We start from the raw sequence: 18,279 nt of genomic DNA on the forward strand, positions 1-18,279 counted from the left end.
GAATACGTCAGTCGCTTCGAGTCCTGCTCCAGCAATGGGCGGAGGTAATCGAGTTTTGCCAGAGGAATACCGGCCTTAAGCACAGCTTCCACGGTCTGGATCCTCCGCCGGTTTTGGTCGAGTGGCATTGCAGTACTGAGGCCAGTCCCTGCGAGGTCATGTGACTGTCGTTTCTGACAGTCCTTCCAACTCTTTGCCAGCCGCTGCTGCTTCAGGTCCTGCTGCTTGCGATACTCTTTTCCCGCGTTGTGACGGTCAGATGACAAAATTAATGATCTTTGACGATGCTTTTCTGCATGGAAATAGTAGTATGACAGGCCTCACAGAAGAGCTTGCCAGATGAAACAGTAAGCATTTTACCTGGGAACTCCTCCAACCGCACATGTGGGCTTACACTACGTAAGTGGATTTCCCATGTGATAGTCTTGGCTTGTTCGCATTTGATGATGCCTCCATTCTCTCTGACGATGTTCGCTTCAACGACCGACCTCGGGATATTAGTGCTTCTTGTGCTATAGACAAATCCAGGCAAGGTTGCTGCTCGCTTGAGACGAACCTGCTTCTTCCTATTCCTCTTCGTCATCCAACACGTCAAGCTCATTCTCCGAGTCATAATCTAACCTTCTGTCACGGACAAAATACTCGTCCTTCCTCTCTACCCGACTACCTGAACACTTTGGAGATCATTTTGGTAGCATTGTTGCTGTTCAAGCGTTGAGTGTTGTGCATGCATGTTGTTTTCACTTCCCTTCCCCAGAGCTACATGTTGCAGCTTGAGGTAGCAATAGGCAGTATGATGTAGCAAATGTGCTATCCCGACTTGTACTTAGTAGATCTACTGGTCTTGTAGCACGGGCATGCACGCCATGCAGCAGCGTGTTCAGTTGACTGTTTGCCAACTAACGACTGTTACGTATACGTGTTACTACAGTCATGATTGTACTTCTTCTTTGCTACCGACCGATGTATGCATGCCTTTGTGCAGAGATCGAAAAATCTCGACGGCTTGGTGACAGCCTAGCTCGAGTCCAATAGACTAGAGCCGAGTTTTGAAATTCTTCGTCGTTTGATTGATCCACAATACAGCACATACGATATCAAAAACGAACTATTCTGCTCTCGCTCCTTGCGCTCTGCCATTTTCTGCTCTAGTTTGAAAACGGTTGGATTATGCCCGGGATTCTGCCGGCATGATCCGCCGGGGCCTATTTGGCCTGTGGTAATGCGGATATGAGAACTTTGCTTCTTCTTCTTTTTAGTTAAGTAATCTAAATGTCACTTCAGCTCGTCCTCCTTATTGCCATATCAAAATTGTTGTCTCCTCGTCGAATATTTAAATACATCTTCTTTTTTATGGTGAAAAGGAGAAGGACAAAATGTTACGAGTTTTGACTAACTGTCCACCAACTTTCTTCTTTTTTATTTTTTTAATACTATTGTTTATAGCTGCTCATGTCATCAATATGGTTGTGGTGTACTTCTTTCATGACTTTGCTATCGCTCAGGTTCACACTGCTGGGGTTCAAGTTGAAGGGAAGTTCCGACAGCTCTACTTTGACTTCATCCAACTGTGCAAAACTCGTCGCAATGATCTACTGGTGAGGACCAACAGCACTACCGGTAGTAGTTCTAAAACATGTGCTCAGTGTAGCTGCTGACTGGCCTCCACTCTCATTATCGGCCACATAGAATGCCTACTATCGAAGTTCTCCTCCTTGTGTGCGTGCGTGTGTGTGTGCACGCGCGTGTGTACATGCGCGTGTGATTTCTACAGGCAAAGGAAGCAGAAGAGTCCCATGTCTCTGGTACTCTTTCCAGCCATGTGAGTAGTCACTTCACACTAGCCTGACACTTGAAGACATTCAAACATGTACCGCTTGTTCCTTTTTCTGTACACAGACTCAGAGAGCATATCTGTATGTGATGTGCCCGCATATGTACTCTATCGCCTAGTGAGTCAAAGAGAACTACCGTAAAGCCGTGTATAAAAGCCGCGGCTTATATGACTTTTTGGGGGCAATTTTGCAGGCTTCTATACAAGATCGGTATTTCTATGTATGTCAACACTAAAACTAGGCTTATGTGCCTATACAGTGTATCTTGAAAATAGGCTTCTATTCAAAACAGGCTTATATATAAGACAGGCTTAAATACAAGACACTGCGGTACTCGAAGATCAAGCGCTGATCTGTGGCCCATTGTTTAAACTTGTCCTCGTGCGCTGGTTGTCTGATATTACTGTCTGCAGCAAGCTAGGTTAGCCGAAGACATTGAAGATGCGATTCACGTGTTTGCCACATCCGGACAAGTGTCCAAGAAAGTATTGAAATCAAGGTATGTTCAGAGCATCGCAGTAGCAAGTAGATCATCTGCCCCTGCCTCAACCTGTTCACTATTGGGTATTGCCTCTCAGTGAAGAGTAAAGAAAATATACCCATGTCTTGGATGAAGATGCTCTCCAAGTCTCTTTGGGCATGTTGAATGTTCAATTTTTTTAATTCATCAACAACAATTACGTGTGCAAAATTGAACTCGGATAATGAGCCAGTATGAAATGTAAATAGAAGTTCAAGAAGAAAACACGTTGCTTCATAACTCGTTTCCATGTGTTTTCTTCTCCTTCTATTAACAATTACGTGCTTAGCCTCTTTGCACACTAGCCCCCTGGACGATGTATTCAGCTGCCCTTTATCATGTCAAGAACCAGAGGCCCATCAGTGCAAGTGTGAAACTGCTATTGAATGGTCTTTTGCGTGCCAAGTACTGTACTTATTGTCGGGCACTGCTGTGGACTGGCGTGTGTGTGTTTATGCAGTGTATTTGAACGGCCGTATTACAAAGGGCAATTCTTACCAGCACTGTTGGCTCCTAAATCGGTACGTGTTTAAAGAGCAGTTGCCTTCCAAACAGGAAGTAAGTTACGATTGCTTTTTGCATTACCACCTAGGAGTGTGTGCTGGTTTAGTGACGTTAGTGCAATAGCAATCCTGTTGGACACTGCGAACACCAAACAGTTGAAAATAGGTTATCATGCTGGGCAAGTAATTTTGGGTCCTGGCTGGCTTGTCTGTTACTTCTAGTTGGAGGAGATGTCCACTGCCCGTGAAGCGTTCATCTCCAAGCTTGTTAGGTAAGAGTGCGTTGAAGTTGTGTTGTTATTGTTGTTGTTGTTGCTGCTGCTGTCGTCGTCGTTGTCATCGTCGTTGTTGTCAATAGTCCACAATGTCTTAGCTTAACATCTGCAGCTCGACTAGCAGTGTTCAGGAATCGTCTGCTGAATACACTGGACACCCCATTTGTTTATGTGCTGCAAGATGTCTCAGCTTGGCAGCAAGTACCGTAAAGTACTGCAGGAGGGACCCACCATCTCGTCCGTCCAGGGTCGTGCTGTGGAGGCGGTGTCCTGTCTGTAGGCAATGCGATAGATACCTTGTACACACATTGCACCTTATGCAGTCAATCCATACTCAATTTGCCTTCGAGCGATTGCGAGCTCCACACGAAAACATGCTAATCCATACTCAATTTGCCTTCGAGCGGATGCGAGCTCCACACGAAAACATGTTAAGTGTTGTAGTGTTCTCTCAACGTACTGTCTACGTGTGGAGAGCACGCCAAACAACTACAGTCAACTTCGCTAATAACGACTTCGGATATAACGACAATTCGCGAATAACGACAGAATTTCCATGCCCAGAGCAAAGTCCCATCCAACTGTAATACATATAATGGGACTTCGGGTATAACGACACTTCGCGAATAAGGACACTTTTCTGATGCCCCGCCGAGTGGCGTTATAAGCGAAGTTGACTGTAACTGATCACGGTCTCGTTGCCAGGCAAAGAACCCTTTTCAGTATCAATGCAAAAATACAAATACATGTAGTAGTGAAAGAAACCTGATACAGCAGGACAGTAGCGGGTGCTCCTTAGGGATCTACAATGTAGTAGTTATTTTATTTTTTACAAAGATCACGGCTCACAGGCAAAGACAAAAAATTGCATACTTATTGTGGGAGCATAGTGATGCACTTGAAAACACCGCCATTCCGACGACAGGCTCTCAGCTGCACCAAATAAATAACTTTGCCAATATTTCGCCCAATGCCGGAATGGCGGTGTTTTCAAGTGCAAGGAATACGCTGCAATGGAGTTTGGGAATTCTGAAGAAAAGCATAGTGATGGTGAGGCTTTTTGCCCTCAGCCGACCTGAGGTCTCGGCATCATGGGGACATTAAATGCACCAAAGAAAAGAGAAGGAAAATGAATGAAGTGACAGGGATATGATACGAAATGTTAGGAGGAGAGACAGTACATTAGTAGGAGGGGAAAATAAGGCAGACAGTGTAATAGGAGAAGGAGAGAAAAGAAAAACAGACGTTATTGGGAGGAGTATGTGGAGCGGAATTTGAAAGTCATGGGGTGAGGCAGATATGATCTTGTGCCCACGACCAGTCGTTGGTCTTCAAATGGCGGTTGGCTGCAACCTTGAAATGTTGCAAGTTCTTGGTGCAGAATGGATCAGAGAAGACTACGGCGGGCAGCTGGTTCCAGACGGGGACAACTGCATGGGGGTAGGCTCGACACAGGTTGTTTCGGAAACGGACTGGAAGTTCATTTGCCAGTTGGTGCACGTGGGCATTACATCTCTGAAACGTACTACAGGTGGAGTGGGCTGTTCGGTGTTGGGGCTGCTGGGGTGGCAACATCCTCTGTAGAAGGGGATGTGCATCTGGGCAATGCATTTTGTACAGGAGTCAAAGTGCTGCAACCATCCGACGAAGAGCAAGACTTGGCAGCCAACACAGTGGGGCGATGGCTCAGATGGCCCTGGCTTGCACACGGCTGAGTCTTGCAAGATGGGATGGCCACTCCCATTCAGACAATAGGGCAGTACTCCATCACTGGGCGCACAAAGGCATTGTAGGCTTGGATGCGACCGGGCACGTCTAAGAGGTGGAAAGCCTTCCACAAAGTGCCAAGTCGCTGTGTTGCCCGGAGGGCTACGGTACGAAGGTGGCGCCGGAAGGTAAGCTGACCATCGAAGCTGACGCCCAGGATTTTGAGCTCCTCTTGTTCCCTTACGCGAGATCCGTTGAAATCAATCGGTGGCATGTCCCATTGGGTGCGGTGGAAGCTGACAGTCAGTGCCTGGGATTTGGCTGGTTCAAATTTTATCTTCCATCCTTGACCCCAGAGGGAGATGTTGACTGCTAGCTGGAGGGCTTGGGTGGTATCTTGTTGAGTGGTGGGGGTGATGTTGGCATACAGCGTAGTGTCGTCTGCGAACGAGGCTAGGTCAGCACCGGCTGGTACGCGGTCCTCACAGTCGTTCACGTATATGAGGAAGAGAGTCGGACCCAGAATACTGCCCTGGGGACTCCAGCCTAAATTGGGAGCCTTGAGAATGTCTGGCCACAAATGACCACTTGAAGATAGCGTTCACTGAGATAGCTGCTGAGCCACTGGTGCAGTTCCCACGTAGGCCGTATACGTTGGACTTGTGTAGCACACCGGGGTGTGATACGCGATCAAACACACCGGCTATGTCAATGGCGAGTATGCGTGCTGCACCTTTCTCCCCGGCTGTATGCAGCCACTGGTGGTGGGGGCTGCTAAGTAGGTCGGCTGCACTATGGTCATGTCGAAATCCAAACTGTCTTGTGGAGAAGACAGTGTTCGACTCGAGGAAATTAGTGATTGTTCTGTTGATGATTGTCTCCACCACCATGGACGGAATACACAATAGCGAAACTGGACGGTAATTGGAGGTAGAGACTTTGATTTTGAGTACTTGAGGCCCTAGTTGAGGGTACACTCCAGTGGATGACACATCTAGATATGGGATGAGTCATTACAATGTAGAGGGATACCGTAATGGATAGTCTAGATCTATAAAGAGAAGAGCAAGAGTGTACACAGGAACAATGGAACAAGCATGCACAATGGGTACACACACACACACACACACACACACACACACACACACACACACACACACACACACACACACACACACACACACACACGACACACACGCACACACACGACACACACGCACGCACACACGCACACACACGCACACACACGCACACACACGCACACACACGCACACACACACACACACACACACACATATACAAGATAACACTACATCTCTCCTTCTTCAAAAAGGAGAAATAACATAGCAGAGAAAGTAGAAAAGAGAAAGACCAGATGAGAAGACCAAATAATGCATAACATTTATATATAATCCTATCCCTCCCTTCCGCAAAAGAAGAAGAACACACACATACACATGAGAAAAGCGTAGAGAAGTAGAGCAGCAGAGCAATAGATGAAAGAGGAACGAGGTAATTATGACGATAGTTCAGTGGTTGATCAGAGCAAGAGTTCAAGCAGAGACCTTAAAGTGCATTTCAAAACTATAGACGCGTAGGGTTTTTGAAATATTTCAAATTTGGCTGGAACTTTTTGAGAATAGTTTTCGGAATATTGCTCAGGATCGCTCCACAATTACTCTCGTATAGTTTCTAAAGGATTGGATAACAGATGCCCAATTTGGAAAAATTTATGCACAAAGTGATCACAGATTTTATGTGGTATAGATGCTGGCATAACGGTTTTGCCTAGGTACGCGTCTATAGTTTTGAAATGGACTGTAGTACACTAAGGTTCTCACACCGTACAAACTTAGTTACACTCTGCCATACGATTTTCCTTTCCCAGGCTGTAAAATCAAGGTGGGGCGCTCTCGCAATACTCTACGTTAATGCCTGGCTTTGCCGCCGCAACAGCACTGCTACCTGCCACCTGCTCTCAGTCTCAGTATCATCAGCACACATCATTACCCTTTTCAACAACATTCATGTTCTTTGTACGTGCTGTTTCAGTATTGGAAAGGCCCAGCCGAATTCTCTAGCCCTGTACCAGTCAGAGTGTCAGAACCTGGTGAAGAAAGGTGAGGACACTCCAACTGGACTGCATACCTAACACTAGACTCAGTCTCCGGGCAGAACTGTTTCGTCCTTTGTGGACGCATCGGCGCAGCACAGACAACACCACATGTACCACTAGTCCACTAGACTCACTCAGTTCCCGCTCAGTTCCCGTTTAGTTCCCACTCAGTTTCCACACCATGCCAGTAGTGCACATGTTCATGTTGTTAATTCTTACAGTTGTATTTTTTTGTCCAGTGGTGAATGATCATGAGCTAGAAGCTATTTCAAATGTGTGCCCGTAGGATCATGTGGACAATTCCCACTTTAAAAAAATGAAAGGCACATGCATTCTCGCCGCCTGTATAGTTTGTTCTTGAGAGAGAATTAGCTGGAAAGCAATCTCAGTGCTGGCAGAGACCCTTTTCTCTGATGGCCGTAACACTCAGCGGTGGAAGTCGTCTGCTACGTGTGCTCTATTCATACAACTTTTGCAGAAGTGACGTCTATTGACAAGCTGTCTGTTGAGGAGCTGCTGGCAAAGCTGTCCAATACTCTCTGCTCTGGTAAGTGCACTGCTCCTGTCTCATTTTCTTTTTCACCAGGGAGTAGTAAAATAGTAGTCAGAATGTGTCAAGTAAAATACTACTCCTTGCCTTTTCTCTCAAAACCTTACAAGCAGCGTTTCTTTTCTATTGCCTCTTGGACTTATTTTTTCAAGCACGCATCCAAATGCACATCACCAGCCGTATACATGATCATACCCGGCCTTGCTACAATACACTTACACGTATACAATCAGTCGTGTACGTGCAGTGGAATCCTTGGGTGTCTTGGTAACACTATGATCCGAAAGGCTATCATTGTCTGGGTATGTAGTTGGACAGAGGGTGGATTTCCCAATAGTGTTGGATAAATCGGATGACTTGGCAAGCCACGAAAAGACCATAATTATTGTGTGGAAATGTGTGTATTGTGTTTATTCATTGGTTTGAGGGAACAGTGTTGTTGGTACTTCGAAGAATCTTCATTTTGCTTCAGCTAGATGAACAGGCATTTCTCCCTTCTTGCCCAGGCTAAAATGCCTTCCAGCAACAAGACTTGGACACCGCCGGAGTGGGGACGGGCTGCCATCGAAATAGCACTGCACACATACCAGCTTGATAGCTTGTGTAGTTTGTCTAGCAACTGTCGAGACAGGCTAGAGGCGAAATAGTTCAAGCCATACTAGTTCAAGCCATACTGCTAACATACCAGGTCATATCTGAGGAGGTCTTCCTTCTCCCTATCATTTCAGTTCATAGCTTGCTAGAGTTTACGCTGGCCAGTTGTTCGGCATTGATACTGGATTCGTTATCGTATCCATCTTGTGGCCATTGACATGAGCATCCCTACAAAGCTGCAGTAAGCTGCTGCGGGAGCTTGTTGGCTCGCTTGGTTCCGCTTTTTCATGTGAAACTACGGTAAGTATTATTATATCGACTGCCGTATTTTCTGGAGTATAGTGCGCACTTTAGATGTGCTATTTTAGGCCCTAAATCGCAGGTGCGCAGTATGCTCCGAATATGAAATGCATGTACTTCAATGAAGATTGAAGTGCGCACCCCCCGTTATACAAAGGTGCGCACTATACTGTACTCCGAAAAATACGGTATGTCACAGTATGTCATGTGGTCGCGGGTCGCTGTCAAAGTCTGGGTATAACAACACATGTGTTCCATGTGTCGTTGTGCAGCCCGGCTAGCTCAGTCGGTAGAGCATGAGACTCTTAATCTCAGGGTCGTGGGTTCGAGCCCCACGTTGGGCGCTGTATTTTTTATCTTTTTCTTGATACTATCGGTGCGGAATGTGTTTTTGAAGAATTTTTTTCCCTTCGCCACCGATCGAGCGACTTTACTTTGCAGTTTGTAGGTGTGGCAGGTTGGGGATACTAGTAGTTTGCTGTTTCTGATCTGGGCACGACCAAGAATCAAAATGATTCACCTGTCCTTCTTATTCTTGCGACTAGACTACATGTAACTAGACTACATGTAGCCCAGCAGGAGGGTGATCGGCCATGGTGCCCTGAAGAGATCGGGGACAGGGATGAATTATTTCGAGCAGCAGACGCCGTACTGGAACACCTGGGCCGGATTATCGACTACGTACGTGTACATACAACATTCGAGTTTCACTAAATTATTCCCTAACTTTAGCATTGTTACTTGCGGTAAAGTTCGCGGAATATTTTAGTGAAACTCGAATGTTGCTGTACTTTCCTCTCGCGAGTACATATTATCTGTTACCAAGAGTACATAACGTACTCTTGCTGTTACTTATGGATTCCGTTGGCGAAGCTGCTGAAGTGAATGTCTTCTGGATAATAATGAATTTAAAAATTATCATGCTTGGTAGTGATGCCTACGACTCCACGAGCGTACCCCAGCCATGACTTTGATTTTTTTCCATCATAAAAGTTAAGGTGTGTTCCCAGCTGGCGCATGGACGCGGTACGCTTGCGGTTTATGCGTGCCCAAACGCGCGCTCAGCCTTTCACACAAAACAGCACCCATGTACCATGTACCATGTATACGCCCGTCGCAAGAGAAGCACGCAAATCTGCAAATGCACTGGGTGTGCACCCACAGATTTTCTCTTATAGCAACGATATAATAGCGAACAAGATCAAGACTTGCGCCAGATAACTGTCTAATCCACACAACTGGCGAAGCCATGTGAATCGACCACCAATGCACACCTGGTCTACACCACACGGAGTACATCGGCATACACACACACACACACACCCTGGCTGCAAACCAGTGTGTGTCCCTGGCTGCAAGGCCAGTGTGTGTCCCTGGCTGGGCAGATTTCAATGTGCACAGCTCTACATGCTGTTGCCAAACTCATGGCTACACATGCCAAAATATGTTCTGCACGTGTGCCTTCCTTCCTCCCGTGTCATCATCTGTTACAGCGGATATCGCTTCAAGCTACCAGCAGCTTTCAGATGTCATACAGTGCCTGTCTGTTAAGCTGACACCAGCCAAATTTGACCACATTCCCGCATTGTCTTTGAACACGTCCAAGCCAAACCTGTGCAGACCTTCCATAGAAGTAAGTTTTTGTGAAGCGTGTAGTATTATTATAGTGTACGCTCTACTGATGCAAAATCACGAGTGTGGGGTCCGTTAGGTCGATTGCACTGGAATTTCTTTCAGGGTTTTTTTTAAAGTGTTTCAGCTGCCCCAGCAGAGATCCATGTAGAGTTAGCAAGTGCACTACCCCAGTAGCAAGGGACAGGCGTATGGTCCGCATCATGCTGCCATATCTTTAGCTAGAGTTATCCACTGAACTGTCATAACTCGCACATGACTAAACTACTGATATGCTACTAACTTTATGTAGTCATCTGTAGTTTGAAGTTTTATTTTACATCGCGAACCAAACGGGCATTGATGCCCAATATTACGATGGCGATAGAATAAAAAGTGTGGCTCGATAAAGCTGCGCTTGAGAAAAATGAGAAAACAGTCAATAGGAAGTATATGTACCGGTAATTACAAGTCAAGTTCGAACGAATTAACAATCAGAGAGAAATAGGAAGATGAGGACCTATGCCAGAGGGAGGTACTATTCGGCCATATTAACCGTAGAAAAACACTTTCAGCAATCTTTTAAACGGGGTTGGACGACGAGTGGACGTGATTTCCTGTGGCAGGGTGTTCCAAAGCTTCACGGCGGAAACCAATGGTCGGCTATCGCCAGATGTTCGCCGAGTTTGCGGAACAACGTATTTGCAATTGTCATTGCCACGGGTGTTACTGGGAGGTTGGAGGGCTACTCTATCTTTCAGAAGAGGGCTGATGTAGTCATCTGTAGTTTGGAAAGTGCCAATCTCATGTTGTTGTGAAGGCATGAAACAGGCCTACAAAGGTACGAAGGCCTGTCGGGTGTGCAGGCTGGAAAGCCTTGTCATGGTTTTTCCTTGCCTTTAGACAATAGGCAACATTCTACATTTCGATTGAGCGGTTGTGTTTAGCTTTGTTGCTGTAATGGGGTTGCTTTTCTTTCATGCTCAGGTTATTGATCATTTTCTTTGGACTCTGGGTAGAGCCTTGGATGCAAGTGACCGGTTCCCACCTTCACAAACGTATGTACTTCAAAGTATTCTTTTAGCATGCATGTAGCGTATAGTCTGAGAAGGAGTGTGGTAAGAAGTAAGGACCCCGACACAACAAATTCGTACAAGAAAGATAAGTCTTTATAGTTTTTTCACTAGTTTGAGGGAAAGAGACAAACGGGAAAAGTCTGAAGAAAAATTGACTGTCACCACCAGGACTCGAACCAGGGAGTCGGACCCTCGCTTGTAGCTAGCGATGCTCTAACCACTGAGCTATGATGTAGTCATCATCCCAGCAGAGACCGTTCAACATTTTCTTCAGACTTCGTAACTCACACTTCCTGTGAATCCACACAGGCGGGTGCCGGGGTGGGACGCATCCCTCACTGTACCCACACACTTCACGTTCACACTAGCACGCGGGTTTTTTTTATATGAATTATTTGTATAAAGAAGACAACACCGCAGGCTACCATTACTGTGATTCGGTGGCCTTTGGGGCATTGTTCTCTCATGGTGATTGTGACCGACACGGTCACCCCCGCAGCCTTGAATCATTTCGTTGTTCTTCTCTTGCGTGCAGTGTTGTGCAGACTTCGGTGAGGCTCTTCAGCCTGCTGGCACGTTCGCGCTACTTCCAGTTCGTTATCTACATCCGTCTTTGGGACATTGTGGAATACCAGGTATGCGTGGCTATGCGTGCTTGCTGACAAGGTGTCTGCCACCGCCTGCAGAATTATGGATTTGTCCACTTTCACATTTGTAGGGATTTGTGACATTATCTATTTCTTTTCTTGTTTGGGCAGAGCGGTTCTATGAATGGTAATGCTTAACCATTGAGAGTACACGCTCTAGTACCCGTGGTGACACGCATTTAAGCGCATGTCTATATCCGGGCATAAGCACACCCTCACAAATAAGCGCATGGGCTTTTAAGTGAACCTAAATGCAATTCCATTCCGCGACACGGACACCACAAAGCACCGTGTTCACATAGTTTAATGTGCAGTGCGGTATCGCACTATTTGCACAATTATACAAGGCACCGGTACACTAGCAACTCAAGCGCATGCGCCTATGTGTGAGACAAGACGACCCGCAAAAAATAGCAAATAACACAAAAACTCACTCATTGGGGCATGGGCCTTTATGTGCGTCACTACGGTAGACTCAGGGAGAAATGGACAAGATGTGGGCCTACTGCCACTGCTACGGTACATGTCAGCAATGTATTATTGCTGTGCTCATGAACGATGACGTTGATTTGTGTGTGCATCTTGCCTGCTGCTGCTGCTGCTGGTGGTTCTACTTATATTGTTGGCCTGTGAATGTCACAGGTGGATGGTGCGGCCTTGCCCTTGCTGAGGTGCTTTGCCCTCTGCCTGCACTGCATGCAGCAACAAGGCAGTGCCTGGCTCCGTGTTGGTGCGTACCTGTGCGCTTCACACCGGCCACGCCAAGTGCAATTCTGTCAGCAGCGAGGTGGATGCTTCGACCAGGTACGGCCTCATCATAATCCTCTCTTCGATGTATTCTTGCGGTGATGGTCTAAAAGAGACTCAACCGTTGTACTAAGGGTACATAAGCTCCCAAGAGTGTGCAACTGTTGATACCCTTTCTATGGGATCCACCTACGGCGAAAACTCACATCACGTATTCCCGTTGCACCTTCCCAGCCCATTTTAGGACCAGCGGAGTTTGAAAAATAGCTCTCCTGACAGAAACCCACTCAGCCGTTTATGCAACTTGCCAGCGTGATCATGGCAGATATTCGAACTGCGCGCACGCTAGCCTTTGTTGTACGTAGTACAAATCGTACTTGGAACACACAATGTGAGTTTTGCCGGCTGAGACCCGTTATGCAGAGTGGCACACTCTAGGGAGCTTATTTACTCTTGGTTGTACGTGTATCTTGCTAAAGTGCAGCGTGCCATGTACCTGCACCATGCATAGGGTTTCTAATGGTCTATTGGTGTGCGGCATGCTATCAACAGCACGGCCATGTGAGTTTGAGTTGGTGCAGTCCAGCACTTGTACCAAACCCGGATTGCCATGTTTGACTATTACACACAGGCATATTCCTTCACATTCACTACAATTCAAACGAGTTCCTTTTTTTCCGTTTGCCAATGATTCCAATGATTTCTTTGTGTTTTATCTTTATTTTTCTGCGCAGCTGCCAAGTATGTCAGTGGAGTTGCTGGAGGTGCTGCTGCGCAAGTCCTCAGCTGACAATGCCCAGCCAAGTCTGAGCAAGAATATTCTGTGTGTTGTACAGCTGCTGCATCAACTCCAGCATGTACACGCTTCGTCTATGTCCAGTTCCCATCAGCAAGCTCTTCTGGTAGAGGGTAATTGAGATAGTGCTGTGAATAATACTCTCTCTAGCAGAACAAGGAGAGTAAGCATCAATATTATGATCGAATAAGTTTTTTATTGAAGCACTTGAACCGTACTCATGTTTGACTCTTGTGGTATTCTGCTGCAGAACCTTTAGCCTAACAACATAAATGCATACACGCTGGTGTATCTCTCTGTGAAAACAGACTTCTTGTTGTCACTCTACGTATGTTCCATGAATCAGTAGACCAGTGGTATGGTTACCTGCTATGCAAAGTGACCATATCACTTATCAGTTGCTCATGCAGTGCCAGTGATGTGGTTTACTCTTGTCCGAAGATCTTCATCCGTTTTGACCAGAACAACTATGCAGTGTAGATCTACCTGGCTGAGTGCGGATGGTTGTAGCCAGCACTGCCCACACAGCTGCTTTGCCTTGGTTCATATGGAACACACAGCCCGACACTGAATGGCCACCAGGCGTGCACATGTATATCTGTGTTCCAGCTTTGCAGTGGCATACCCTAACCGGGTGCATGCTAATGTAGTTCTTTGTCAAGGTCTACTGGGCTAGTACCGTGTATGAGCCATGGGTCGGGAGAACTGTGTTGTCATGTGTAGACTTCCAGTGCTTCTCTTGTTTTGGTTGTTATACCGTGACTACTACAAAGTAGATCTACTAGTGCGCGTAACGTCGTTGAGTACCTAGTAGATCTACCTGATGCGTACACTGTGCGCATTTGGACGAGTATACTCGTCCTTGGGAAATCACTAGGGACGAGTATACTCGTCCTTGGGCTCAGTTCAAAGCAGGTAGTAGTACAATATGGTACTGTACTACTCCCTGGTTCGAAGGGTTAAAATAGCCAATGTCAAGAACGTAACTCGTTGATGTACCGGCAAGCACTACAATCATGTATTACCAAGAGTATAATACTCTTGGTAATACTGTATGATGGGCCGGCTAGGCTAAGTTAGAGTTAGACCGTACCAGGCTGTCCCCGGGGAAAATTGCAATTCCGCGGCCGCGTTTTTTTCCGCGTTTTTTGCGATTTTTTAAAAGACCGCGTTTTCCGCGATTTTCCCGCGTTTTTGAACTTTTTGTTGCACTACACATACACACAGTGCACTGTTCGGTCAGCAACGTCTCATCGTGGCGGCTTTTTACTCAAATATGACGAGTGCTTACACCAGAGACTTGTAACTGATTGATTTCACTACATACTCACTGAAAAATGCCTCACATCAATATTATTCACCGCATATTTACCGCAAATTCACCGCAAATTATGCCATATTATGCCGCGTTTTTCCCCGCGTTTTTTTGCGATTTTTTTCCGCAATTTTCCCGGGGACAGACCAGGCCAGGGAGTCACCATGGTCACTCCCTGGCCCTGGCTCTGGCCAGTCTGGCCCTCTGCCTCTGGCCTCTGCCTCTGCAGTCTGGGGCCTGTAGGCTGTAGCCTAGTGACGTAGTGTAGCCTCCTGCACCATGTCCATGTGCACTGCTGCAGCCTGTACGGTACTGTAGCGCAGCATGCATGTACATGTAGGTAGCCTTTTCAGCGTGTGCTCAGACTACACTAGTTTAAGGTGGCAGTCTGGGTTCGCGGCCCGACCGCATGAACACAGCCGTAACTTCCATAATAATTGATGAATTTTGCTCAAATCTTGACCACATACCCAGTGTATTTCACTAAGTCCAATGAAGTATAAATCAAGCTCACACATGGGAATCCGCAGGCACAATAGTCAAATCTGCGATTATGCCGTACCACCAATACCTTAGACGCAATATGCAAACGCAGAAAGAAGCTGGGTAGAAACTGAGTGCTCCACAGGATTTCCTTCACATATACCTAGGTGCTAAGTGGAGCGGAATTTTGAAATCATATTCAGAACAAAGTACTCAAGCTGTCAAACAAAAATCATGCAATCGCGCAAAATTTAGGTCCTCGATCAGTAGCACTTTACTCAAAGCTACTACACAAATATAAAAATCCATGACACTTAGCACCTTGATAAATGCTCACAGTTTCCAAAAATGTATGGTTTATGGGGTCTGTGACTTACAGGTTCTTTGCTACGCTGTCTAAGAGGTACGGGACTCAGTGGAAAATGGAGAAAAAAAGTGCTCTGTGCAAGTACAGATGGAGGTATGTCTGTCCAACTAGAACTTACTAGAACTTAGTCGAAGCCACCAGCTTCATATGTCAAACCTTCTTCCTCTTGCTGCTCATCCTGGATGCCCTTCCTGATCCTCCTTCGCTTCTTTCGTGACCTCTTCCCTTCTTCTGACTTCTTTCTGGCAGCATGTGCCTGTCTCTCACGGTCTAGCAGCTTGATGAGACGTGTCGTATGGTATCCAGTAGGGAGGCCCATCTCGTCCAGAACGCGTTTCACTGCCACACCTCCATCATTGAACCAGGCCACGGCCAGGTAGACGCACATCTGGACAGTGGGAGCGGATGCAAAGCCTGTCTTTGGACACAACTGCCACACGAGTCCATTGAACGCTTCGTTGCGATTCTGCGTAGCACCCTTCTGGCAGCGCTCGAGCAAACTCCGGTCGGACAACCGAATGTAGACCGGCTTCAGTTCCTTCCATACTGCCTCTGGCAGGATATTGTGGTGGGCGTAGACATCACCACCTGCCTGTTGCTGCTGCCATCTACACCAGCTGTTAATTCCAGGCGGACAATACTGGTGCTGAGGTTTACTGTCGCTGGATGCACGATGCATGAGGGATGCCCATATGGCCCTGGCCATGGCTTGCAAGTCTCCGCTGTTGTTCCGCACAGCCATGCCATAGTAGGCTTGCAGCTTGTCGATCATGGCATCCGTGAGGCGACCACGTCCGCCTATAGTGCGCCCATCAGCAAGCTTCTTGCCCGCAAGGTTTTTCTTCAGCTTTCTTAGGCTGGTACCGATGCGTTTTTGAACGTGGCCGACACATTCCTCCTTGACTACAGGCACCTCGGGCCCATACGGACAAGCGTCACGCACAGCCTTAAAACTCTTGGTATCTCCATCACCAATGTAGGTGGTGTACCTCAGCTTGCGGCTCTCAAAGGACCTGGCCCACAGAGTCTTGGCGGCTGCACTCTCCATGGCAGGAGCTGATACAGTGGTGTTGACTGAGCAATCGTGTTCGGCAATCTGTCGATCATAGTCATCTTTGGTTAGCTCTCCCTTCTCTTTTCTAGACGCCAAGTGCGTGCACTTGTGGCAAAACTTTGAAAGCACTTCGCAGTCCACCACTTTGCCGACATCATATGCAATTATAGTGAAGGCTCCGAAGAGCGATGCGAATCCTCGGCGCATCCAGGTACCGTCATAGGAAGCAGCGATATCGCTACCCCCATCTGCTGCGGACACTGCTTTCTCAGCTGCCTCAGTCATGCTACGCTCAGCGACGCTCTTGGACGCGGAATGCAGGCCTTTAGCATGGCTGTAAAATGTCGACCGACTCATAGGTGATGGCATATTCAGTGCACCCGCCAGCTTTACCATTGATTGACGTCCACGGCCAATCAGTCGCATTCCGAATACTGCTCGTCTGTTCACCTCCCAGACCCGATTGAACTTCTTGGACATAAATTCGCTTGCTATGTCGCCGCAGTTAACACAGGAAAGCTCCAGGCATGATGCAAGGCCTCCCCGTTGCGATTCGCTGATCGTGACTGCGCCATTACAGCCACTGCAACAAACTGCAGCTGACAAAAGCTGCTGAAGGCACTCGAGATCAATCAGGCGAAATCCATGCGCCCCTTCCTCACACTCTTCATCCAAGTCACTGTCGGAGGAACTGCTGTCGACTTCACCGCCACTTCCATCACTATCGCTGCTTGAAGACGTGGCTTCAGCTGACACTTCAAGGTCGTCATCAGACAGTGGCAAGTCAGGAATTTGTTCTGCAGGCGAAATTTTACCAGAGGGAGCCTTCGGCGCCTGAGACACTCCATAGAACGTTCTTTTCCTTTTCTTAGATCGTCCGGGCTTTCCCTTGGCTCTAGACTTCCCCATAGTAGCCAACGAAGGGGTTAGCTCCAAGAAACAATTACTCCAAAACAATTACTCCAAAAGTTTCAAGAGCAGAGCGATCAGCTGAGATCATGAGAGTCGAAATTTGAATTTTTTTTGAATTTGCGCATGCGCAAAAGTTATCTTGGTTGCCATGGTGACAAACATCGTGCGCGGCTGTCAGTCTGCAGCGCAGAGGAGTACCAGGAGTCGCTCCAGAAAATTTTAATGAAATCGCTCAAAGATTGACGGTAAAAATCGGAATAGTGTGCAAACCTAAATTTTGTAGAAATTTGCTGATATTTCAGTATTTCAAAAACAATTGTGCAGACTTTGCGCGGCTATATCTCCGGAAGGAAGCACCCGATTACGCTCAAATTTTCAGGATAAACCCTTTGGACCATACACAAGACGGTGCCAGTGAAAAAATACAGAAAATCGAAACTTTGTTTTTTGACCCTCTGAACCCAGACTGCCACCTTAAAGGGGAAGTATACCCTAAAATCAAATTTTCACCAGTTGTAGTCTTCGGGGTGCTGAGTCGAATGGTCTTGGTCCGAGGAAGCTGAGACGCTCCCTTCCTACTTGAATCCCAATCGAACTCGCGCACTTCCACCGAAACTGGGTGACTGCGCCCTACTAGATGGGGATTTGTATGCAAAATGTCACTAAAAGCGCCATTTCGTTCTTATAAAAGCACGGATGACCGCGATTGGCCCATATGTTGTAGTCTTTTGGACGCTGAGTCGACTGGTTTTGGTCCGAAAAGGCTGCGATGCAGCGTTCCTCCTTTATTCCCAATCGAACATGGTTGAACAAGCGGTCACGTGCTCCTGCGTACACCAGTCACCTGGTCACCGTGCCTGCAGGGTACAAC

General features: G+C 47.0%; 1 protein-coding gene and 1 non-coding gene across 3 annotated transcripts in view; both read left to right on the forward strand.

Annotated features, from left to right (window-relative positions):
- LOC135805492 (uncharacterized) overlaps positions 1–13,696 on the forward strand; it is a 37,340-nt gene extending 23,644 nt beyond the window's left edge. For both annotated transcript variants that reach the window (XM_065319530.1, XM_065319532.1), the window contains 12 exons: positions 1,506–1,598; positions 1,775–1,822; positions 2,249–2,334; positions 2,816–2,876; positions 3,081–3,130; positions 6,893–6,960; positions 7,435–7,503; positions 9,894–10,033; positions 10,999–11,069; positions 11,623–11,722; positions 12,377–12,538; positions 13,216–13,696. In XM_065319530.1, the coding sequence (XP_065175602.1) occupies positions 1,506–1,598; positions 1,775–1,822; positions 2,249–2,334; positions 2,816–2,876; positions 3,081–3,130; positions 6,893–6,960; positions 7,435–7,503; positions 9,894–10,033; positions 10,999–11,069; positions 11,623–11,722; positions 12,377–12,538; positions 13,216–13,398 (1,131 nt within the window). In that variant the 3' untranslated portion in view covers positions 13,399–13,696. The remainder of the gene's footprint in view (positions 1–1,505; positions 1,599–1,774; positions 1,823–2,248; positions 2,335–2,815; positions 2,877–3,080; positions 3,131–6,892; positions 6,961–7,434; positions 7,504–9,893; positions 10,034–10,998; positions 11,070–11,622; positions 11,723–12,376; positions 12,539–13,215) is intronic.
- Trnak-cuu (transfer RNA lysine (anticodon CUU)) lies at positions 8,672–8,744 on the forward strand. Its single transcript has one exon. It is a non-coding gene; the product is annotated as a tRNA-Lys (tRNA).
- Positions 13,697–18,279: the final 4,583 nt, after the last annotated feature.

The sequence above is a fragment of the Sycon ciliatum genome, chromosome 1 (assembly GCF_964019385.1).
Source record: "Sycon ciliatum chromosome 1, ocSycCili1.1, whole genome shotgun sequence".
Taxonomy (NCBI): Eukaryota; Metazoa; Porifera; class Calcarea; order Leucosolenida; family Sycettidae; genus Sycon; species Sycon ciliatum.